The sequence below is a fragment of the Oenanthe melanoleuca genome, chromosome 17, assembly GCF_029582105.1.
Source record: "Oenanthe melanoleuca isolate GR-GAL-2019-014 chromosome 17, OMel1.0, whole genome shotgun sequence".
NCBI classification, from domain to species: domain Eukaryota; kingdom Metazoa; phylum Chordata; class Aves; order Passeriformes; family Muscicapidae; genus Oenanthe; species Oenanthe melanoleuca.
Window position 1 is genome coordinate 7,868,765 of NC_079350.1, and position 25,044 is coordinate 7,893,808.

Here is a 25,044-nt window from a genome sequence, read left to right on the forward strand (position 1 = left end):
TGTGCCCCAGCTGTGCAGCTGATTTTGAAACCACAGGGAAATCAGACCAGAAATGTTGGAGCTGGGGTAACCATGCCTTGGGAGCATTGCCTGTGAGGGGCCATTTGTTGCACCATAATTTTTGGGGAATGTGTGTCTCTGCTAAGACTTTAGTGCTCCTGGGTAATGGTTATTTTAATGAGGTTTTTTTCTCCTAAGTGGTGGAGTGAGTGTAATCATCCCCATTCCCCTTCTCCCCATGTGTAGGGTGCCTGGGAGTCCCAAGGAGTGAGGTGGGAAGAACAAATGTCAGAATGTCAGAGTTGAGCTGGGGGTGTCACTGTGCTATTCCCAGCTGAAGGCCATCAGTGGCATCCTCATCTACCTGTCCATGACCTCCCACCTGAGGTGGCTGCTCCATGAATCCGCCTGTGTGTGCTTCAGGGGGTGCTGGTGGAAGATGAAGATGGAAGTTGATGGAAGAAACTCTGGGGGTTTACTCAGAGGGTGGTGAAGCACTGGAACAGGGAAGTTGTGGGTGCACCATCCTGGCAGTGTTTGAGTTTGTATGGGGTGTGAAATGACCTTGTTCTAGTGGAAGGTGTCCCTGGCCATGTCAGGGGGCGGGATGAGATGGCCCTTAGGGTCTCAAACACCCACCATCCTGTGATCCTAAGGACCCTGCATCGTCCCACCACCCTCCCTGCACCCCCTGCCCGCTGACGGTGCCTTTGCTGTCCTGCAGGGCGGGCTGATCGCGCTGCTGCTGCTGCTGCTGGTGTTCATGGTGGCCCTGTACGCCCAGCGCCGCTGGCACAAGCGCCGCCGCATCCCGCAGAAGAGTGCCAGCACCGAGGCCACCCACGAGATCCACTACATCCCCTCGGTGCTGCTGGGGCCCCAGGCCCGCGAGAGCTTCCGCAGCTCGCGCCTGCAGGCCCACGGCTCGGTCATCGGGGTGCCCATCCGCGAGACCCCCATCCTGGACGACTACGAGGACGAGGAGGAGGAGGAGACCCCGCGGCGGGCAGAGCCCAGCGCCAGGGAGGACGAGTTTGGCAGCCAGGTGACGAGGACGCTGGAGAGCCTGGGCCGGGCCGGGGAGGAGAAGCCTGACTACGAGAAGAAAGGTTGGTGGCTTTTCTCTCTCTGCTCTGCTGGGGAGCAGCGGTCCCCAGGGTGTTTCGGCTAACGCACACTTGATTGCTCGCGTTTCTAAAGTCTGTCTCCCAGAGGCTGCTACACCCACCTCTGCTTATTGAAATGCTATTATGAGCCATTTAATATTGCTCACCTGCAATGCACAGTAAAGAGCATTTGAATAAACAAAAGCAAAGCACGTTATTGCTGTGAGTGACTCCAGCAGGAGCAAGGAAGGGATGTGCTGGCTTGCTCTGTGCAGGGATGGGATCTTGGGGTGGTGCTGAACCATCCTTCCTTTCTTGTGTCAGCTTCCCTGACAGGCTCAGCAGCCACAGTGGCAGGGATGGGGACAGGGACTCTGTCTGCCTCCAGAAGTGATGCAGTGTGTCTGGAAAGCAGCTCCATGCCTTTGTGATGGTCATAAGAGGTGGCTGAGGTTGTTTTTTCCTTCCACCCTTAAAATGCTCTTCAGTCTTGCCCCTTTTAAACAAGGCTGTGATGATGGTGATGGGTATCATTGCTCAAACAGATTTGGAGGTGCCCAGGGGTCAATCTGCCACCCTTGAGTGCTGCTCTGAGCATCCCTGTTGGCACCCCTTGGTGTGTCTGGCTGGTAACAGCCCATGGGGTTAAGAGATATTTCCTCAACCCTCTGCTCAGTGAGAATGAACAAATGAAAGCCTTCATACATCTTAACCGAGCTACCTTCTTTCTTCTTTCATATTCTCTTCTTTGTTTTGCTTTTCTATAAATTATTTAGAGTTGTGTGAGTGGGGAAGACAGCAGTAACTGCATTTCAGTGCTCTTCAAAACAAAATAGCAAACAAGATCTAGAGCAGAATATTAAACTATCCAAGGGCTTCAGGAGCTGGCAGTAACGAACTCACACAGACTGAACCCCCTCCCCAAGCTGGAAGCTGCCTGCAGGATACCTGGGCTGGGAGAGATGTTCCCAAGTGCTCCCACCAGCTCTGCTTGTGATGCTGCCAGGCTTTGTGCCTTGCATCGAGGCAGGTTTGTGCCTTGCCTAGTCTGATCCTTCCAGACTGTGCCAGTTCACTGTATGTTTCTCCCAGATGGGCACTTTTCCCTCTTGGATGAGGCTCTGCTCAAGGAGCCAACCTATGGTTTGTGCTACTTACTCCTCTCTGCTGAATCTGCTTAGAGCCTGGATTGCCCAGGATGAGGTGGCTGCCATTCAGATCTAGAGTTTCTAGACTGCAGATATAAATATATGTGCTGTGGGCTTTCCACCCTGACCTGGTGGCACACGCAGGGGAAACAAGGTGACTCAGACATGCTGCTCACGGGTGCTTGGGCTTGCACAGGAGCAGCAGCCACAGCCAGATTCCTGTGGGGAGTACCTGGAGATCCCCAGGGACTGCAGCAGCTCTGCTCAGGCATGGCTTTGCAGCTGGACTGAAGGTGGGTGCGTTAAGGGACACCCAGCTGGAGCGTGGCTGCAGTGCCACAAGGGGATCAGCCTTTCCCTGGTGCCCAGCTGGCACTGCCAGGTTCCATTGTGGTCACAGGGGATGGGTGTGGAGCTGTGCCTGCATCCCAGGGAATCCACCAGCTTTTCCCCTGGGAAAAGCTCTCCTCGCTGCTCTTGCTGTGCTGCCTGTGATAAGATATCACTGGGAGCTGTCAGCAGGCTCCAAACAGTATTGTCACAGGGGCTGTCAGCTGAGGCTCTTTCAAGTGTCACTTCCCAGCTTTAATTACCAGGGATGGCAATTCCAATGGAGATGGAGCAGTTCTGCTCACCTTCCCCTGTGCTGGGCACTGACTGATCTGCAGGTGCTGGTTGTGCACTTCCATCACTGGGGGTTTGCCCACCCCATGTTGGGTCAATTTTTATTTCCATGAAGAAGACTTTGTTTTTTTTTATTCATGACTTCTGGATGTATCTGGTCAGGGAATTGCACTGATGTCTCTGCTCCATCTAGTCCCTGCCCAGGAGGCTCGAGCAGCACAAATGTTTTGCAGATCACGGCTGAGCGAGCCAAACTTTCCTCCCCAGCTCAGGCAGCCATGTGGATGGGAGGGATGCTCCCATGTGGTGCCAGAGCATCTGAAGTGAATCCCAGCACAAACAAAATACAGGAGTGATGTGCTGAATAATGACATCTAGCAACAAGCGTGTCTGAGTGATAAAGTTAATGAAATTACAGGTTCTGACCTGATACCAGGCTCTGCTGTGGGGAGATAAACAGCAGGGCAAAGATGAGATGTTTATTTCTCCCTAGCTGCAGTTGTAATCTGGATGCACTGTGCAGGGCCATTAACGTTATTACTGTTATGCAAAATCATTTTTGACTTGGGGGGAAAAAAAAGTAGCAAAGAAAGAAAAATCTCCCAACTGCCTAGAAAATGTAAAGCTGACAAAATTAGAATTGCAGCAGGAGCACAAGCTGACCTGGTGACATTGCACAGAGCCCAGATGAATTTAGACAGAAGAAAAATCCAAGGCAGTTTAGGAAGAAAAGTAGAAAAGTAGTCTTTTTTTTTTTTCTTTTTTTTTTCTTTTTTTTTTTTTTTTTTTTTAGTAATAGAATAAAATGGAGAGAGGCAGGAGGCGATAGCCAGGCTGTCCTAATTATCCAGAAGGATCCCTTGAGCTGGGATGGAGAGAGGGCTGCTCTGTCACCTCGTGGGTTTGGGTTCTCTCTGGCAATTAAAAGGTCTCTAGGGCTTTGTGCTCAGTGGGTGTGCATGGTGCCAAGTGGGGTCTGCTGGGGTGGGGTGCAGTTCTGGGGTCTGGCTCTTTGCTGGGGAGACCCTCCCTCTCTGAGCTCAGCCCCGGTGTGTACAGGGGTTCAGTGATTTTGGGAATTTGGGTACATTTGTGCAGGTGTTGTCACTTCCTCACTGCCTCTGTCCTCACTTCCCTGTGGAGTTTCCAGTCCATGCTCCTCATGAGTTCTGCTCTCCTGCTTTTCCCAAGCAGATGGCCTCAAGCTCCATCCCTTTGGGAATTCCTCACTTGTTTTTCTCTTTGAGTATAAATATATTCACAGCTCTCATCCTTGCTGACACAGCTTCATCCTAGAGCAGCTGGAGCCCTTTGCTGTTGCTCACCAAGTCCTGTTTGGGGACTTTGGCCCCAGTCCATTGCAGGTGGCACTGCTGCATCCCTGTCTGGGATGCACTGTATACACAGTGATGGAGTTGGTAAATGAAGGTAAAATCCAGCAACCTCAGTATGGGATTACCCACAAGTTCCTCAGAGAAATTTTGCCAAACTAAATCTCCTAAGGATCAGCTGAGAAATAGAACTTCTGGTGGGTGAAAACTGAGGAGAAATCAGACTTGAAAACTTGACTATCTGAAATTCCTCTCCTGCAACAAAGGACCCATCTTTATTTCTCAGTTTCTTTCATGTTCAAAAAAAGAACATTTCAAGCAGGCCTTTGTGTTGGCTTCACAGGCTCTGCAGTCTGGGTATGGCCTCCAAGTCTAGACAGGAGACAGGACTTATTACTGATGGTTCCAATGATTAATACCATGGGCATATCAAAGGTGTGGTTCTGCACTCATCTTGAATTCCTCTCCTGGACTTACTTCTCCCCTGCTGTGTTGGCTCAGGTAAACCTCTGAAGTTTCTCTTACTTAATCCATGGATGCTTTTCTCAGTAGTGGTAGTGAGGTGCTTTTGAGCATTCCTGAAAGATGGTCTGGCTCCTAGAGAGCACCTGGAGACGTGGATCCAGCTCCACTCTGCCACTGGCTGCTCTGGTAGCCCTGGCCATGTCATTGGATGGTCCAGTCCTCATCTGGGGGTTGGAGAGGGAGCCAAGCCAGACAGCAGGCAGGGCAGCACAAGGAAATACTGAGAACTGCTGATGTCAGGGCTTGTGGTCCCCCCAGCCTCCCAGCCAAGCTGCTCTGGGTGCAGGAGAACTGCAGGAGAAGGGAATTAGGCAGAGCAGACAAATGGCTTTGAGGTAACAGCAAAGAGCAGGGGAAGGATCCTGGTGATGGCAGGAGTTTCCTATGCCCCCCACCAGCACTGCAGCAACTGTTCTGGTGGCTGCATCTCAGTATTGCTTTTCCTTCCAGTGGAGACTCCTCCAGGAAGAGCTAAGGCAGTGCTCTGGCTGGAGGGCAGCATGTTGGGGCTGTGGAAAGGGACATTTTGGGGGCTGAGCTGTGCAAGAAGAGGAGAGGTAGTTAAGCTGTTCCCTAGAGTTGCCATTCATTGCAGATATCTGAGCTCTGCAGTGCCTTGGAGATGAGATTCAGGGATGGGTGTGAGCTGGGGGCGACGCCCTCACAGTGGACAGGTGATGGTGCAGCTCTCCAGGCTGGAGACGGGAGAACATTCAGGCAGCAGGAACTCGATGTCTGGCCTGATAATGATGTCCCTGAGGTGACAGCCTGGTGTCCCTGAGGGGACACTGGTGCCTGGCTGGGCTCTTGGCTGTGCCATCCCTGGTGCCCATGCTGGAGTTATTCCATCCCTGGCTCAGGGACTCAGATGCAGTTCCTCCCTGATTCTCAGCATTAACCGGAGGCTTTCTGAGCCTTTAATAAATAAAGTGATGGCTTAACATTTGCTGGGGCTGGAGGCTAAAGTGGGACAGCGTGTCAGGCCAGCATCTGATGTGTCTTGGGGCTCTTCTTTCCTGTGACCTGATGGGATCATGACCCTCTTTGTACGTGATCAGCTTTTCCCAGCTCTAATCCCAGCCAACTCCTTCTGTAATTTATAGGGACCTTTGAAAATGTATATTCTCATAGCCTGCCAGTGAAAAGTGGTTTTTTGCAGTTCTATAGTCCTGTCTGAAAAAAATAGTAAAAAAAAAAAAAAAAAAAAAAAAAAAAGAAAAAAAAAGAAGAAAACGAAACAGCTTCAACTTTCAGTTTGAAAGAAATGAAAAGAAAAAAGGTGGGGGCTCGAGAGGGTAGGAATTGGCTCCTAATTCAGGGCAGCACTTCCAGACATGCTTAGGTAGTGTCTCTAGTTAATAGAGACGTTTAAGCTGTTTTCAAGTCCAGCATGTTCAATTGTAACTGAATTGAATGCATTAATGAAGGGAATGAGGGCCCCAGTTACAGAGGTTACATCAGATGTGCCTGTGGGTCTTCGGTTCTGTGGCCATGCCAGCTCAGGCTTCAGTGTGGATTCAAAAATGTCCTGACCTGCCAGGGAAAAGCTGTGCTTTGCAGAGATAAACATGGTCATAATTAATATATTAATATTAACTGCCTTTAGAGATCTCATTGGAGAGGTGCCAGGCTGGAGTTTTTTGTTTGTTTTGATCATCCCACTGAAATGGCTGCCTCCACCCCAAATCTGGGTTGTCCTCCCCAGTGTGGGGGAGGGAATGGTGGTGCTGTGGGACATGCTCCCCTTTCCCTCACACCCCCAAGCAGCTGGATCAAAGCAGCATCACATGTGTGGGAGCACACTCAGGTCATCTCTCCCACAAGAGCCATATCCCACATTCTCCTGCCTCTGAGAATGGCTCAGAAGGGACAAGGAAGCTCCTGGGGTTTGGGGCTTTCCTCTGGTCCTGCAGCCCCCAGCTCATGGCCCATGCTTAATGACTAATTAAGGTTTAAATACCTGGGGTCAGCCAGGGCTCTTCCTGGCCCATGACAACTGTTGCTGTAGGGTGGGCTCCTGATAAGTTTTATTGCTTTTCTCCCTCTCTTTGCTACAACTGCTCATTAATTTCATGAGACAGAGGAGGGAAGAAACGGTTGGATAAGTGGCTTTGAATGGTGCCATAGGGACTGGAAGAGAAACAGGGTGGTTTATTATGCCAGCATTTTGCTGAGCATCCCGAAGAGATGCTGGATTTGTGAAATCCTGCTGCTTTACAGGGCTTGGACTGGTCTCCCCCTGACACTCCACAACATCCCAAGTGGAAGAAATACCCTTGGTTGCCCCCTCTTCCAGCCACAGCTGGGGCTTCTGGCTCCTCAAGCTCTTGAATGAGGATTTTTGTGGAGTTTTGTGGGGCTGCAGATGCCCAGTGGGGATGTCATGGCAGTTTCATGTGCAGTAGTCCTGATTCCCCAGGTGTCCAAAGTGTTTTCCATCCAGGCGAAGATACAAGCTCACAGAAGATAAGCTGTGAAGTGTTGGCTGTCCAAGGAAAACAAGCCATCAGGAACTATATTTATAAAAATGCCAGGCACACATTGTTCATCACTTTGTGCATCACTATGAATGTTTGATAAAGCACTACATTATTTAAAGGTGTAGCTGGGCTGTGGGACAGTTGTTGACCAGGATTAGCTTCAAGATGACTTTTTTTTCCCCTCTTTTTTTTTCTTCCCCTGATGGAAAATCTAAAAAAATAATATGATGGTTGTTTACTTGCCTTGGGGGATCTCAGGTGTCCTTGCCTCTCCTGAGTTTCTCAGCTGGGTTGCATCTTGTGTGCAATGCAGGGAACCTGGGAGAGCTTCAGGGCTGTCACAAAATCCTGGAATGGTTTGGGTTAAAAGGAACTGAAAAACCATCTGGTTCCAGACCCCTGCCATGGGCAGGGACAACTTCCACTAGATCAGGGCTGGTGATACTTCCAGGGGTGGTGCTTCCATGGTATCAGCAGGGACTGAAAACCTGCCACTGGTTTCTGAAGTCAGACTGGTCAGAAGAGGATGTGGGAGGAGGGAGACCAATCCCACAATGTTCCCCATTTATACTGGAAGTATATAGGTGCTGGTTAGGACTCAGCCCTTGGGATGTGGGGCTCAGAGCTGAGGCTGCTCTGGATCCTGTCACCTGAGCAAGTGATGGGTTTGCCTTAGACCACAGCACTCAGCCCTTTTTCTCCTTGGCTTTTTGTGGCATTGTGGCTCCACCAGTCGGCATGTGGAGATTTTTCCCCCATCATTCCATCCCAGACTTGTGGGTTTTATGGGGAAGGGAGCAGGGAGGGCAGCTGCAGCACCAGCTCTTCACTCTGTGTGTCCTCTTCCCATCGGTTGTTTTACCTGGCTACGGCAGCGAGACGGTTCTGTCAGCTGGCTCCTAAGGAAGATGGATTGAGGCTGGGCACCTGTGCTGATACTGGGTCTGCAGGCACCTTCCAGCCCCATTTATCATTAGGCACTGACCTCCCTGAAGGACCAGTGGGAGAGGAAACTTATTAACAAGGTGCTTCAAATCAATCCTTTCTGACGGCCCCGCTGAGTTACGGCGTTTGCTGCGACTCTCCCACTGGGTCCTGTGAGTGTGGCAGTGCTCAGCCTCACTTCTTTACCTGTGTGGCTTGGAATAGGTTTGGTTTTGATATCCTGGGTGTTCCCAGGTCTTCTCCAGAGCAAACAAACCAGCTCTCAGCTCATTCTCTCCTGCCTGCTGCTCCACCCATGTGCTGCCCAGGGCGGGAGGTCACTGGTCCTTGTGGTGCTGCTTTTGGAGCTGAAGCTCCTGGCCACATTGAGAGATTTTGGTAGTTTGTCCTTCTCCTCTGTGTTGGCATCACTCCCTCATTCATCATGGCACATGGCAGAGCATTGTCAGCACTGTGAAAAATGTCACCTTGTCCGCTGGGCAGAGGAAATGTATTTTCTAACTAAAAAGTTAATTCTGCACCACACTGCTGAGCACAGAGGTGGGTAGTGGTGGAGACTGGAGAGGGGCCACTGTGCCACATTTCCCACCCACATTGGCCAGCTGTGGCTATTTCTGAAGCCCTGTCCTGCCCAAGCCCACCCTTTGGGGTGCTGGCACTTGCTCACACTCACTGGACTCCATCCTGCAGCAGTGGCTCCCCAGACCGATGGGGATGGCACTTTTCCCTGCCCTCAGTGCTCCATGGAGCAGTGTCTCCTCTGGCTCTGCAGGGCTGCAGGAGCTGTGTGGTGAGAGGGGGAGCTGGAGGTCAGCTCTGTGCTCTGAGCCAGTGTCTCTCCTCCACGCAACATTAGCCCAGACTGTTCGTGTGCCCATTAGCACCAAATCGGGAAGCTTCCTCCAGAGTGTTCTTATTTAACTTTTCAATTATTTGATAACTTGAGGAGCATTAGCTGATACCAAGGGTCTGCCCATCTTCCCTCATCCTCTCTGCTTGCTGCCTAAGCAAAAAAAGTTATGATGTCTCATAAAACCCCCTAAGTTAAGGGTTTTATTAGAGCCGAGAAAATGGGAAATAGAGTCTCTGTTTGACTGGATCTCCTCAGTGCTGGGGCAGGGGGAGAGGGGCACCCCCCCCACCAAAGGTTTTTCCTTGCAGGACAAATGGGATAAAGAAATAAATGCCCTGTACGTGTCAGGGAAGGGATATGCTGGAAAGCCTTTGCCCCGTGGGAGAGCTGAGGGTTTCCTGGCCAGAAACAGCTCTTGGGAAGGAGCAGCTGGAGCAGCCCCAGGAGTGCAGGGACCCATCAGCTTTTGGGAGGTGCTCTCCAGGCAGATGTGTGAGGCAGAGGCAGGACTGTCAGACCACAGCTCTTCAGCGTTTGATCTTTCCTAATATGTTTATAATTACATTACATTATCTTAATTATCGACAGGAGAAGTGGGGGGAGTGGGGGAGAGGGAGAGGAGGGAGCAGGAGAGGCAGGGAAGGTGCAGGGTGAGGAGAAACTCACAGCCTCCATCCGCGGGGCCACGACTGCGGTCGGAGTTGGAAATTACACTATTAATACAATGCTTATTCATTTCCCATCGTAAAAAAATGGAAGCGCATTCCGACTGAAATTAACATTCCGTGACATTTTCCGGTAAACGGTGAGTTTGCACACATGAGTGGAGGCAATTAGCTGGGAAGTGACTGAGCGCCGTGACTGGAGAGAGGATGAAGGGCTGGGGCAGGTGGGTGCTGCCATGGGCTCCTGCTCTGCCCATCCCTCCCCCTGCCATGGGGGTCCTGCCACTCCTGCCCACCCAGCTGCAGCGGGCATGGGAGCTGCAGATGTTCTCTCCTGCTCTCTGCAGATGGGGGAAATGGCAAGGCTTGGCAATAAAGGCTAAAAGCAAAGAGTGGGTGCATGTCCAGAAGGGTTTTGGGGTGCTCTGGAGTCCCCATCCCCACTGCAGGATGCTGCTCTCCATCCCCCTCCCACTGCACGCCAGCCTTTCCCGGCATCCCCTTCCCCGTCACGCTCCTAAAGCTTTATTAGAACCCAATGGAGACTTTTCCCCAGATTTGTTAAACTACTGAAAACTTCTGATCCTATCAGGACTTTTTTTTCCCTGCCTCATACCAGATAAGGGCTGTGCTGGCTCCGAGCCCGGAGCTGAGGGTGGTGGAGAACGGGGTAGGGAAGCAGTCATCTCATGAATATATGAAGGAGGAAAGTACATTTGTTCAGTTTCCTTCAAAGGAGACATCTTGAATAAAACTTTATCTCTCCTTCTTCTTCTTCCCTCCCCCTCCAATTTGCAATTGAAATCAGACTTCTGCGTATAAAGATCTATTTTTATAGAGACAGATTTATTAATGTATATAATAATCTATTAATGTATTAATAGCTGTGTATTAATAGGTATGTATTAATAGCTGTGCTAAAAAAATGTATACAGCCTCTATTTTAAAACTCAACAAAAAGGGGCCAGGAGAGAGAAGAAAGAAAAAGTCGACATGGAATACAAGGCTGTTTTCAAAATGCTCCTGGGTGCTTCTCTCCCTCTGTTGCTATGTGTGAGAACCCCACTTTGTAAAGAGCTTTTTGGAGAAACTCCTTCATCCTTGCTTTTGATGATTTTTGTATATATCCATATATAGAGAGAGATATACATTTAAATTAAGTATATAACTGGAGTATTTAAATAAAGAAGATATATATGTCCTGAGCTGGTTGTGTAATGCAACCAGCAGCTTCTGGTGTTTCTTGGACACAGTGGCTGCATGTGGCACTTGACATGGCCTGGGGACCAAAGGGGACAAGCTCTCCTGCTCTAGAGATGTTTGGTGGCTGGGGAGGTGAAGTTCCCAGTGCTTCTCCTGCCTTTGCCACATTCCCCTGCTCTGTGGCAGGATGTCTCTGTCCAGATGTGTTTTCCTCTGAGTACGTGTGAAGCTGTTGTACAAATCTCTCCCACTGCCATCACATCAGCATCAGTGTAATTACCTAATTTTATGCTACTAAAGCTCTGTGCTTTGTGGAGCTCGGTACCTTCAGGGTGGCACTGTTGAAAATCAGTCCACATCCCAGTCTCAGAACAAACACTGTTAGTTATTTCATGCTTCGAAAAGCAACAAACACCCATTATTTAGAGCTGGTGAGAAATCAGGGTTTCCACCATGTGGAAAACTTCCAGTATTGTGAAATTTATGCTTGTTCCAAAATAGGATCGGAAAGTCAATTTCTTGAAATACTTCGTAGAACAGAAATTTCTAAAGTATTGATCCAGAGGCATCAAAATGAGCTTGCTGAATATCAGGGGGTTGATTTGGAAGAAACAATTATAACATTATTAAACTGGCACATTCCTGGTGTTCCTTTGGCAAGTTAGGGACGTGATGATGTATTAGACCTTTAGAGCCCACGTCAGTGGTTCCCAGGAGAGTCCCCTGCCCTGTGCCTAGAAAAAAACAGATTATTTGAAAAATACTGGAAGTAGTCAGTGAAAAGGCAGGAGAGTCTTTCAGAAGAGCCAGTGTCTGAGGTGAGGGGGCTGTGACCATGCAGGTCAGCAGGTAAAAACCCCACTGACCTTTGTTTCTAATTGCTCCCAAACTTTTTCGATTTAATCCTTGACTGAGTTTGTCTTGTTGCAAAATACTCAGTCAAGCAGCTCTTGAGATGCTCTGGAGTTATTCCTCTCCCTGAAACTCTGGGAGCACTGTGGCCACTGTTAATATTGCAGGATCGATAACTTGCCTTCTGACAGCCAGAAATCAAAGAGAGGAATGGGAAAACCAGATGCTTAAAGAACTGTATTTTATAAAAATATGTTTTAGTCCATACCTAGTGTGGGAAGCTCTGATAGAAGCTGCTGTTGCCTTGCCAGTTGTCCTGCAGCTGTGGGAGTGCAGGTGTTGTGTGAGGAAAGCACGGATGGTTGTGGCCCCAGGAAAAGAACCTTTAAGCCAGACACCAAAGATATTGAGGTTCAGGGCAGCTGGCACCTTTGCAGACCTTAAACCTCACTGTTCAGTTTTAATAAGATGCAAAACCCAAGCTCTAGGACTATCCAGCTTTCTCATCCCCCAATTGCACCAGAGGTTTGAGCCTGGTTTGGGAAGAAGCTGCTGCACTGGGGTCCTTAAGGCCATGTCTGAAGACTAAAACACCTCAGCAAATCTGAGATCTGTGGAGTATTTCCATCACTGCCTGGCTTTTCTGGCTGGGAACAGGTTGCACAGTCAGAGGGGTTTTGTAGTGCCTTGAGAATGTCTTGGAATAGTGGAGACAACACCCAAATGCAACTGGTGGGGGCTCACAAATAATTAATCTCTCAAATAGGGTTTGTGGTGTTACACTGATCCAAGCCTGGGACCCTGAGATGGGGAATCCCTCCTGGGATGGTGAGATCCCACTTGTGGCATGTCCCCAGAACAGCCCCCCGTGCCCACCCTGTGTGTCTGGGAGGGTGCAGCTCTCCTGGCTGTGCTGGAATGAATGCTGCTGCTTCCTATCTCCATTGCAATGTATTTTTACCCAAACATTGCTCATATTGTTCAGCTGATGACTACTTTTTTTGTTGTTGTTGCTGTTGTAATTTTTAAGCCAAACAACATATTTTCCCACTCCAATTTGTGCCAGCAGAAAGGAAGGAGGAGAGAATGGCTCTGGGTAGGAATTGTTTTGTGGGAGACGTGCAAACGAATAGGGGAGCCATAAGGAGAGCAAATCACTTTTCAAATAGAATATGGGGGTGGACAGGAGGGAGGTGTTCGTCAGGAGTGTGTGCTGTGCTCTGCAAAGGTAGGGTGACCTTCAGCTGTGTCCTTAAAGCACTGCCAGAGAGGGAAGCTGATTTTGTGGGGGCTGGAGAGCCTCGTGATTGCCCTGCTCCAGCCTGCTCCTGTGGGGAGATGGGGATCACAGCCCTGTGCCAAAGCTCGGGGTGGATCCACCAGCTCTGCCAGGCTGGAGAATCTCTCAGCGCCGTGACGAAGATGTGAGCTCAGCAGCCTGGGTGGATTTGTGCAGGGAAGTGGGGAGGGAGAGAAGGTGTTTGGCAAGCTCTGCTGGAGGGGAGGACAGTCCTGTGGTGCTGGGCCAGCGCTGGGAGGAGCTGGTGCTGGGCACTGCTGACATGCTGTGTCGTGCTGGGGAGCAGCCTGTGGGTGCTGGGGAGGTGCCAGAGCTGCTGGCTGAGCCTGTGCTTGGCACAGGCAGCCCAGGGGGCTTCCAGGGCTGTGTACAGTAGAGTAGCTCAGTTGGAAGTGGTCTACAATGGTCATCTAATCCAACTGCCTGACCAATTCAGGGCTGGTCTGCAGTTAAAGCAAATTATTAATGCCACTGTCCACCCCACAACAGCGCTTCTTCCCGTCCTTTTCTTCCTGTCCCTGTCAGCTGGAACCTGCTGTGGGGAGGCCCAGGGGCAGTTTGGTTTGCAGTGGGCTGTCTCTCTCGTGGGTGTGATGAACAGCCCCAGTGAGTGCTGGCTCATTCTGTTATGGTGCAGTGGTCTCTTCTCTCTCCTTGTGGCACTGCTGGCAGTGCATGAAGGGCTCTCCCTTCATCCTTCACCCCTCATGCTCACACAGTTGAAGCTCTGCTGTCTTAATTTGTCACTGAGGTTTTTTCCTATGCTGCCCACCCATGCCAAACTCTGCCTGCTGTGATCATGTCATCAAGGGTCTTTTCTCATTTCTCTTCCTGCAGTATTTGTAGCATCATCCCAAAGAGCAGTGGCTGAGGGCCCCTCCTTCCTCCCCACTCCCCCCTTGGTGTTTTCTCCCCTGGCAGGTGTGGGAGCAGCTGCCTGAGGATGGCTGTGCCAGCGTGGTGGCCAGATGGGTCCAGTCACCACGGTCCCATCAGCCCAGCAGGGCCCGTGAGCCTGCTGTGCCCTCGCTGCTCACTGAAGGCATGGTCCCCTCCTCCTCCTCCTCTTCCTCTCCCTGTTCTCTCCCCCGGCCTCCTTTTGGTAAATAAGCCTCAGCTGTGCAAGCCACTCCAGAGCTCTCCCCTGTGACTGTAGCAGTGGAAGGCTGAGCCACCCCAGTGCTGCCACAGCATCCATCCCTGGCACCTCAGGTGGGATGTGTGCTCCGGGGATGGGGATGCTCTTTGGAGACCTGTCCCTGCTCTGGGTGTATTTTTTCCTCATGTGATGCTGCCTTCTGGGGCATCTGACACTGCAGGATTCAGCTGTGCCTGCTGTAAACGTCAGGGGCTTTGGGGAGCTCTGTCTTTGATCTGTGGGTCCTGGGGGAGCCTGGTACTGGAAAATTCAGACGTAACACAGCTGGTCCCTTAGCTCCCTCTCCTTCTGGAGCTTTCCTGAAATGGTTCCCACTGCTGGCACTTTACTCAGGCAGGGAGTTTGATCCCTGTTTATCTGTTGCCTGGTGTGTAAACTCAAGATTTTCTAGTAGGGGTGGCTTTGGTAAGATCTCAAAAGTGCAGGACAGGTCCCTGTGGGTGAAATCAGAGCATCTTGGCAGAGCCCCTGCCCCAGGACCCGACTCCAGCTTGCACAGGGAACAGTTTTTACGGGCAGCGGGGACACGGTGGCCCAGCTGTTTTCTAACCCTCTGGTGGTGTTGCAGCTCCCGAGGTGACGCAGGAGACGGTGGAGTCGCTGATGCAGAAGTTCAAGGAGAGTTTCCGCACCAACACGCCCATCGAGATCGGGCAGCTGCAGCCGGCCCTGCGCAGCACCTCCGTGGGCAGACGCAAGCGCCGCAGCCGGCCCCGAGGTACCGCACAGCTTCTGTTCACCTGTTACTGCGTCCGTGTGTAACCTGAATTCCATACAGAGTGTTGTCCCTGTCCGTGGGGTCTCCCGATCCTGGGATCCTCACAGCAGGACATGTGGTTTAAAGTCCGTGTTTCTCCCAGCCCTGGCGCCATAGGAAAATGCAGGATACGGTTCTCTGAAGTTTTCCGTGGTTGTTGATTGTTTCTTATCTAAGGAATTTTTCTCTAGCTGACAGCGGTCTGTCTAGCTTGTTGTCCAGGGCAGAAAAGCCTCGACTCTGGGTCGGGCTTATCTTTTATACTCTAAACTATGTACCTAATATTTACAATTATTTTCCAGTACACTACAATTTTGTTACACTGTACAACTTTGTCCTTGTCCAATCAAAGAATCCCAGAATGCCATCCCAACATGGATGGCACGGAGAAGAAGGAGGAAGAGACATACCACGCCCCAAATCCTCCATGTTAGCCACGAGCCCCCTGATATAAACATTTCTAAAAATTCACTTTTTCTAGCTTTAACAGTTTAATTTATACTCTACTTATTTTTGTGACTTGCAATGTTGGCAAATTTCTTCAGGGACTCAAATCAAATCCTCAGGACCCCTGGGCACCTTGCCAGGGCCTCTGAAACCCCTGCCAGGGGGGTCTAGAAGCACCCAGGGAAGCCAGGAGAACACTCTGTACTCCCACAAGTGTTAGATACTGCTTTCACATTTAGAACAATTCCTCTAGGCCTGAAATTCAAGGACAACCTAGTACTTCAGGTCCCAAAAAGTATAAAGAAATATGAATTGGTGGGGAAGCAAACTGGGGGTAAATTACTTCATTACCTGAAGCTGTAATTGGAGGATTAACTCCTGGTATGCAAATGGACCAAATTTATAATTGTGTGAAAAACTTATCACCATCATCCATCTTGGGTGTAGCTTCTTGGAGGCTTTGACTGCTCAAGGTGTAGCTATTGAAGGCCTTTAATAAATCCCCCATTTATTCTCTTAATATGGTCTAGCCTCTGTTCTAGGGAGCCACTCCAAGGCATCAGCCATGGCCAGAGGAGCTTGTCTGGGGAGGAAGGTGGGAGCCTCCTCACCCTCATTGCTGAGCGAGGGGACACCAGAGCTCTCTCTGGAGGAGGAGGAGGAGATACCAGATCCCTTCAGGGATGATGGGCATGAAGGTCCCTTGGCCATGATCTGCCCAGTGCACTGAGGGTCTCTGTGTCAGCACTGGGAGCTGGGAAGGAAATACTTTTCTTTCTGTTTACTGTTGGTTTTGTTTTTCATTTATTTATGAACCTGAAATGTGATCTTTTATTCCTGATACGTTTTCCTGTGATACAGGCCTGGAGAGGGCTTTTTTTTTATTATAGTTCTGCCCATAAATTATTTACTTAGTGTGAAGAAAATGTTCTGACTCTTTAACTGGTTTAAATTATTTGGTTTGTTTTCTAGTAGTTATTCAAGTACGTGTCTCTGGATTTTAGTGTGGGTGTGGGTGCTCTGGGGTCCACGGGGACTGTCAGGAAAAGTTTCCCTGATTCCTTGCTCCAGCCTCTTCTTTTTTTTTTTTTTTTTTTTTTTTTTTTTTTTCCTGGTGTGTTTTTATTTTATTTTTGAACTGTCTGAAGGTAAGAGGCTTTTTGGTCACTAATGGAACAAGTCAGTTAATCCTTGCAGTTGAGCTGAGGAGGAGGCACAATGCCCAGCTGCAGGCAGAGCCTCTGGCTGTGTGGGAGCAGAGTGTGGCCCTCAGCCAGCCTGGCTGTCCCCAGCCTCTGGATTCACCCCCCACCCCATTTCCCACCTCCCCAGGGTTCCTCTGCCTGTTAGTGACCAGTAAATGGTTACAGGACAAGAGCACCCTTGGTCTCTCCATCTCTCCACACTGGTTTCCTCACTCTGAGAAAATGAAACTGCTTTGTGCCTGTGAGGGATGAGGAGCCTGAGGCAGAATGTACCCACGGGCTTCAGGAGGGGACTCTGACTCTCTCCCCAGCCACAGGGATCCCTCACCAGCACACCCTAAAAAATAGATTTTAAGCTCTCAGTCATCAGAAATCCCCAAAAAGCCAGGTAGTCCCAACATCTGCAGTGATTTCGCTCTGCACAGCCCCATCCCATCCATCCTCTTTTCCTCTTAAATTAAATATCTTTTTGCTTGTAGAGGTGGTGGCTGGGTGCTGTGGCTGAGCTGATCCATGCCTTTCCCTGCCCATTCCCTGGATTTTCTGTTTTTACAGCCTGTGGTTACCTGTGCCTCCAGCAGGCAAGTGCTGGAGTGCAAACAACCCTTCAGGGTAAAGGACGATACCACAACTTGGGATGTTTATATTTTCCATCCAGTTGAAAACAAAAACTCTTTGCCTCATTAATCCATTGCAATCCATGAGACTTTTTTTTCCTCTCCCTAAATGAAATTGTCCATTTGGGATACATTCATTTCCTCCTAACGGCCTCGTGACAGTTCTGCTGATGGAGTTTGCATCCAACTTTGTTTCTGGGTAGTGACAAGTCAGCCTGATGGATGCATGTGTGTAATTATTTTCTTGTGGTTTGATTTAATTAATGTTTAACCTCATCAAAGCCCTACAGCTGGAGCGCTCTCCCTGCAGGAGCTGCACATGGCAGAAGGATTTCCTCCTCTATGGAAAGGCTCTGAAAGGGTTTCCCATTGCTACTCCTTCAGAAGGATGGGATAAACCATCCAAAGCAGAGAACAAGCTGACCCCCACCCCAAGGGAAACAAATCTGGGATAAACTTTGCCTTGCTTTGCTTCCCTGCTCTGTGTGTGTAAGCTGCTGCCCATTGCTCCTCATTAAAGCTGATTTTGCCCTGAGTGTTTCCAGCAGCTCTGGGAAAGGTGCTGTTTTCCCAAGTAGATTGACTTTTAAAATAACACCAAACCACACCACCCTCTCTATTTACAGTGCCATATAACTTTATTTTGTCTAATGCCTCTTTCATACAACCCTTCTCCCTAAACACGTCAATGGAGTGAAGCACATTCAGAGCTCATAAATAATTGAGGGAGAGCGAGGATGGAGAGAGCCGAGGGTGGGAGGGGTGGGCTGGAAGGAAAAGGTCTCTGCTGGGGGCTGGCAGAGCTGGAGGGAAGGATGCTGCATTCCAGAGCAGTTATTGATCCTGAAATGCAGTCCCAGAGCATCCCAGCCTGGCTGGCCCAGAACTGGGAAGTGATGCCCTGGGGAGAGGCAGGGGCAGGTTCTGGTGTGGGTTTGGCTGGTGGAGCAGGCTGTGCTCAGGGTCTGGTGTGGGTTTGGCTGGTGGAGCAGTCTGTGTTCAGGGTCTGCTGTGGGTTTGGCTGGTGGAATGGGCTGTGCTCAGGGTCTGGGGTGGGTTTGGCTGGTGGAATGGGCTGTGCTCAGGGTCTGGTGGAACGGGCTGTGCTCAGGGTCTGGGGTGGGTTTGGCTGGTGGAACGGGCTGTGCTCAGGGTCTGGTGTGGGTTTGGCTGGTGGAGCAGGCTGTGCTCAGGGTCTGGGGTGGGTTTGGCTGGTGGAACGGGCTCTGCTCAGGGTCTGGGGTGGGTTTGGCTGGTGGAACGGGCTCTGCTCAGGGTCTGGGGTGGGTTTGGCTGGTGGAATGGGCTGTGCTCAGGGTCTGCTGTGGGTTTGGCTGGTGGAGCAGGCTGTGCTCAGGGTCTGGTGTGGGTTTGGCTGGTGGAATGGGCTGTGCTCAGGGTCTGGGGTGGGTTTGGCTGGTGGAACGGGCTCTGCTCAGGGTCTGGGGTGGGTTTGGCTGGTGGAATGGGCTGTGCTCAGGGTCTGCTGTGGGTTTGGCTGGTGGAATGGGCTGTGCTCAGGGTCTGGGGTGGGTTTGGCTGGTGGAGCAGGCTGTGCTCAGGGTCTGCTGTGGGTTTGGCTGGTGGAACGGGCTGTGCTCACCCCCGGGGATGGGAGGTGCCCTTGGTGGGGGCTGCTGTGCACAGAGAGGGGGTCTGGTGCCCTCTCCTGGGGCAGGGCTTTAAAAACACTCTGGGTTTGGAAAGAAATAACCCATAATGGCCCTTCTGAGGCAGGATGTGCTGTTCATTGGGATGTGCTGCTCGCTGGAGCTGCAGTTCTTGGCTGTGCCCTGAGTTACCCGAAGATCCCTGAGGGAGGAGAGCTGAGGCTCAGCTGGGCTCATCCATGGTCCCTGTTTTGCCAGGACATCTCTGCTTCTACCTTGACCTGTCTGACTGTCCTGTGGTGCTTGTGGAGCATCACTTTTTGCTGGTGAGGCTTTTCTGGAGTTCACCTGGGAGCTTTTACCTCACCTGAGTCATAATATCACGTCCAGCTCTTTGAGTTAGTCCTTGGTGGAAATAAAACCCGTCAGGCTGTGCAAGGGCTGCTGTCTGGGATCTGCATGGTCCCAGTTTTTCCCAGTGGAAGCCCATGGTGCTGTCACCTGCACCTGCTGCACTGCTGGGGTGTTTTGGGCAGAGACAGAAGGAAGAGGGAAGGTCCATGAGGAAGAAGAATTTTCCTCAGAATTTTCCTTGTGTGAAGCTGGTGTGTGTGAACATACCTCTGCCACAGGCTGCTTTGTTTTAAAGGGCTTTTTTTCTTTATACTTTTATGGTTTTGGGGTTGACTAGATAAGTTTCAAAAGTAAATGTGTATTTTTTTTCTCCTTAAATTTGCATCTAATTTACCTTTCTCTGACCACATTAGGGTTTGTTTTTTTTTTTTTTTTTTTGTTTTTTTTTTTTTTTTGCAGTTGTCTGGTGCTCTTTTCAGGGTTAAATTAATTAAACTGAAAATTTCCACTTAGCTAATTGCATTGCACTGCCAGCTCTCAGTGCATGGACTTTGCTGCTGTGCTGGGGAGGGCATTCCTCACCCAGTTTTTAGTGGGAAGCCTGGGAAAATAGGGCCTTCTTCAACACCCAGAAGGCGACATTGCACGGGGTGAGTGAGCATGGAGGGGGGATGAGCCCAACATGGTTGATGAGGGAAGTTGTGGGTCTTGAATTCTGTGTTATGTACAAGGATTTTCCATTTTTCTAGAGGAAATGGATGCAGATAATAATTTTTCCATTGATAGTGGCTGCAGGGCAGAGGGATCACAAAGATGTCACCCAAGGTGGCACCGCTGGGGACAAAACCAAGCTTCCACTTCTATTATAACATCAACTTCGCAGGATGAAGTAGCTGAGGTCAGCTTGGCCTCGGATAGGAGTTATCCAAACAGCTGCTGTTAGTTATTTCTTTATTTTAACTCAGTTTTGATTCCTTTTACATCTATAGCTCTTTCCCTGACATGTTCTGCGACCTCCTGGCTTCGGGGAAAGGATTAAAAATGTCATGCTTGTTTTTTATTTCCTCTTTAATGACAAAACCCTCACTTAAAAAAATATACACATGGCTTTAGCTAACAAAAAGTCTTTGGGGATAACTCTGGTTCCTGAAATTTGTTTCCTTATCCCCACTCAGCATTAACGGGACCATCTTTAATTGCATCATAACGAGGTGTTTACCTTGGCACCCCGCCTTGCTCCCCACTAAATTAATGCTGAACTCAGAACAAGCACCCTGCCCCCGTGCCTGGCTGAGCTGAGATCTATTTGAAGGGATTAACGTGCTTGTAAATCTGCAAACAGGATTAGAAACAAGAGCATCTTCCTTGAGCTCCCCTTCCCCGCCTGCCTCCTGCCCCACTGCCTGGTGAACGAGCTGGGCAGGAGATGAGGGGTTGGGTGAGAAGGGGGAGCTTTGTTTTTATCTCCAGTCTCAAAAGCAGGAGTAAACTGGGTGTAAAGAGGGTGTATCTCTCTGTGAGAGCTGCTGGAAAGAGTTGACAGTGCATTACTGATACCCAGCACTTCAAAATTATTATTTCTCTGTCTTTCAAGCATCTTATTCCAGTTTGTAAGCATTGCAGTGATTAGGATCTTTTTGTTTTCTGATACCTGGTGGTTTTCTCCCTGTTTTGGAAGGAAAGGGAATGCTGACCAGGCAGGACTGCTTGGCTTTACCTGGATGCTGTTTCATTCATTGGTAATTGCTTGTGGGTGCTCTCTGCCGTGAGCATCCTTGGCCCCATCATGATTATCCTCAGCCCGTGCCCTGGTGAGCAGCCTGTGACCAAGGCTGGTAATGGACCTGGAAGAGGAGGCATTGCCCCAGTTGTAAATATTTCACGGGGCTAATTTGGTCAGATTTTGGGGCCAGTTAAACATGAAATCCGGTTCATGGCAGGATTACTTGAGGATTAGTTTCCCTGTGTCCTCGGGGTTGCCTCAGCTGGGTTCTGAGATCCTCAGAACCAGTAGCAAGATGTGTTCCAGCATCCTGGATGGCACAGAGGTGTAAAAGCACATCCCTGGCAGGCGTGTGTGTGCCCCAGGCTCGTGTTGCCAGGCTGACCTCTGGCACTGCATGTTGGGTCAGAGGAGACGTTTCCGCTGCGGGCTGGGGACCCGCCGGGTCTCACAACTCCTGTATTTATACATCCTGCTCAGTGCTGGCTAATCAGAAAATGCAATATCGCTGTCACCAGCTCTCCGAAGACATCCAGCCTGAGTAATTTAACATGTCAGCTCCATCCATCACGGGGACGCGGCCGGCACACAAACGCAGAGTGGCCGGAGGGGGCTGGGCTGGTGGCTGTGCCAGCTGCCTGGTCACCTCAGCGGGGTGTGACAGCACAGAGAGCAGCACACGGCTGCCTCTGCCCAGCCCAGCCATCTGCCTGGGCAAAAGGGGCCAGCTCTGGTGCACGGGAAGGTGACAGAGGGATGTGCCATGTCCTACCTGCACAGGGAGCAGTGCCCAGGTCCCCCTCCCAGGAGTGAGGGGACCCTCCATAGCTGGTGTCTGTCCCCAGCCCTGGCCACTGCAGCAGCCCCTGCTCAGTGAGAAAGGGATGTGCAGCATGGCTGCAGCCCTGGCTGCTTGCCCAAGGGCCTGCATTAGAAGCCCAGGTTAATTAAGATTTTCCTCACTCTTGCAAATAAGCCTTTATTGGTTTTACGCTCTGCTGTGCCTTTCAAACCCCTTGGTGTGGGTGTGTCATGGCACTGGGTGTTTTTTGTGGTGTTTGTGGCTGAAGAGGGGTTGATGATGGGTCATGGTTTGTGATCTTTAAACCCCCCAGCACCATGCTGCAGCCTGCAGGCACTGACCCTTCCTGCTGCTTCCAGGAGGAAAGGAGCCAGCAGAGCCTGTTCCTGCCCTGCTGCTGACTGTGCCCTGGAGGGCACTGCTCGGCCAGGGCAGGGCATGGCCAGGGCAGGAGCCACGTGCCGAGCTCCTGGCGTCCCTCTGGCTCCTGCCAGCCACCTCTCATCGCTGTGATTAAGGATTTCAGAGGGCAGAAGGCACCGCTCATTTTCTGTCCTCCTGCCAAGAAATGGGGAAATTGTGCTGCTGCCTAGAATAAAAGATTTTTTAAAAAACAGTAAAATATTTTAATGGCAGTTTAAAGGGCCACTGTCAACCCCCAGAGGCCTCTTTGCTTTAAGCTCTGCAAAGATTGAAGGATTTCTGCCAATTAGAGTCTGTGGTGCTTTTTAAGCATCCATTGCTTCTTGGTGGGTCTGGGGATGAGGCCAGCTGGGCTCCTGCTGCATCCCACACTAATATCTGGAGAGGAGGAGGTTGGGTGAGCCATGGGCCAGCCCTGCTCCTGTCGGTCCTGACTGCTGCTGTCACAGCAAACAGGGGGAGCAGATGGGTCAAACTGGGTGCTGAGGAGCAGCAAAGACCCTCAGGGGGGTCCTGGGTGCCCCCCAAGTGTTGCATTTCCCTTGTACCATTTGTCCTTGCTGGGTTTGCTAAATTCACTGCATTCTACCATGCAGGTGTCCTTGGGGAGAGCAGCTGGCACACTCAGGGGTTTTCTTCGTAAGTCCCTTGAAATACATTTGTGTTTTTATTTCTGAGGGTAGAAAGTGTCTTCTCACATTCACATCACTATAGGCACTGTAGGGTCTTGATTTTTGATTAAATAAATGGTAAGAGCTCCTGATCACTACTGGTGACCCCAAGCAAAGAACCTTAGCAAGGGGTGGGAGTTGCTGGCCAAATCCTCAGCTCTGCTGAGGAGCTCCCACTCCACCTGCTCCTGAGAATCCCAGCTGCCAGGGCTGACTTTTTCCTCTCTCCTGCAGGTGGGATCGGGTTTGGACGTGCCAAAGGCAACTCTGGCTCAGAGGCAGACGACGAAACCCAGCTCACCTTCTACACGGAGCAGTACCGGAGCCGGAGGCGAAGCAAAGGTACAGAAGGACACTGTGGTTGCACACTGGTGTCAGGGGAAAAGGAGTGGCTGAGCAGCCTGGCTGTCCCCATGGGTGATACTGCCTGAGTCTAAAGGACAGCCAGTCTGGGGTGGTGAGGACATCCCAAGATGTGCTGTCTGTGTGATGCAGCACCGTGCAGGATCCATGAATCCCATTTCCCAGTGATGCTGATGATGCTCTGGGTTTCTTTGATGGTTTCTAATATCAGTTGCCCTCCACATGCCCTGGCACTTCCCCAAAGCTGCACCAGCAGGAGTGGTTGAGTCTGTCCTCATCCTGGCACCAGTGCAGCTGTCAGGGATGGTTACCTTGGCAATTCCTTGCTCCAAACTCCTGTTTTCTGCCCTTTATTTCCCATGCAAAGCATCCGTTGGATGAAAATTTCCTAGCCTTCCACTTGGCACAAAGGCAATTAAAAAGAGCAACTTCAAAATGAGGATTGGGGCAGGGATTTGTAGACCCAAGTCCCTTCAGGCTCTTTTGTGAGCTAGAGAAGCCAAGAAACTGAAATATCATCTGGAGTTTGAAATTAGTGTCCGCATTTCCTCTTGTCACATCATGGATCAGTTTTGTTCAGGTCTCTCAGCCCGAGCTGTTGGGTGGAGGAGAGTTTTGCTGCTGCGACTGGGTTTGAAAAATCACTGTCGGGAAATAACTCCGTTGGGAAGCAATTTAAAAATTGCACAGTGGGTCTGCTCCCTCCATTTGTTTTGTGCACAGAGCTGGGTCTCAGCAGAGCACAGCAGCCAGATAGATGCTGGTGCCCACAGCAGCAGCACGAGGCCCCATTTGTTTCCATGATGAGCCATTCCCATAAATGCTTCCAATGTATTTATTTGAATGTGAAATTACCTCAACACCTCTGATCCGCTCGATGGTTGCACACGGGAATAAGCTCATGCATGCAGGGGGGTGTGCTGCAGTTGTTCCTTCAATTTTATATGTTTGGAGGTTGATTTTGTTTTTTCTTTTTCTTTTCCATGTGTTTGAAATCCAAAAGAAATCCATCACTATGTTTAAAACAAGCTCTTGGTGAAAAGGATGAGAGGATTCATGAGTTACTTACCTGTTGCAATACAAACGCAGCTGCATTCAGGGGAAAATGATAGAATCAGAACAGTTTGGGTTGGAAGGGACCTTAAAATCACCTTGTTCCACCCCTGCCATGGGCAGGAACACCTTCCACTGTCCCAGGCTGCTCCAAGCCCCATCCAGCTTGGCCTTGAGCACTGCCAGGGATGCAAGGGCAGCCACAGCTTGTTTGGGCCCTGTGCCAGCACATCCCAACCCTCATAGTCAAGAATTTTCTCCCAGTAAGCTTAAGCTTAAACTTCCTTCTAACCCTGCCCCCTGTCAGTTTGAAGCCATTTCCCCTAGTCCTGTCATTCCATGTCCTTCTCCAGAGTCTGTCTCCAGCTCCCTTCAGCTACTGGAAGGCTGCAGTTATTCACCCCTAAGCCTTTTCCTCTCCAGGCTGAACAATCCCAAGCCTCTCAGCTTTTTCCTCATGGGAAGGGTGTTCCATCTCTCTGATCATTTTTGTGCCTGTGTGACAGGAGGAAGGAATTGATTGTGCTGCAAACAGGGACAAAAGAAACTGTCCCAAAACACTGTGTTTTTCCCAGGTGCTGGAGTAGCTTTTTCAATGACTTACTCAGAAATACTGGGCAGGCTGTGACAGCCATTGGTACTTTGGAAAAGTCACTGAAGTTTGGGATTTTTCCAGCTTCCAGTAGAGAAAGAGGTAATAGGGCACAGGGAAGGTATGGAAAACTGTGTTTTAATGAGAGGAAGAAAAATCTTTGCAAGGCTGCCTTGATGCCATTTCCCTTGAGGTCAACTGCTCTGTCAATCTCTTGAAAAACGCTCATACTGGAT

The 25,044-nt window shown here is 50.3% G+C and overlaps 1 protein-coding gene across 1 annotated transcript in view; it reads left to right on the top strand.

Annotated features, from left to right (window-relative positions):
- Window positions 1–25,044, top strand: part of ASTN2 (astrotactin 2) — a 309,920-nt gene that overhangs the window by 77,133 nt on the left and 207,743 nt on the right. The window contains exons 3-5 of the mRNA XM_056505281.1: window positions 725–1,109; window positions 14,760–14,909; window positions 23,035–23,142. Coding sequence (XP_056361256.1) covers window positions 725–1,109; window positions 14,760–14,909; window positions 23,035–23,142 — 643 coding nt within the window. The remainder of the gene's footprint in view (window positions 1–724; window positions 1,110–14,759; window positions 14,910–23,034; window positions 23,143–25,044) is intronic.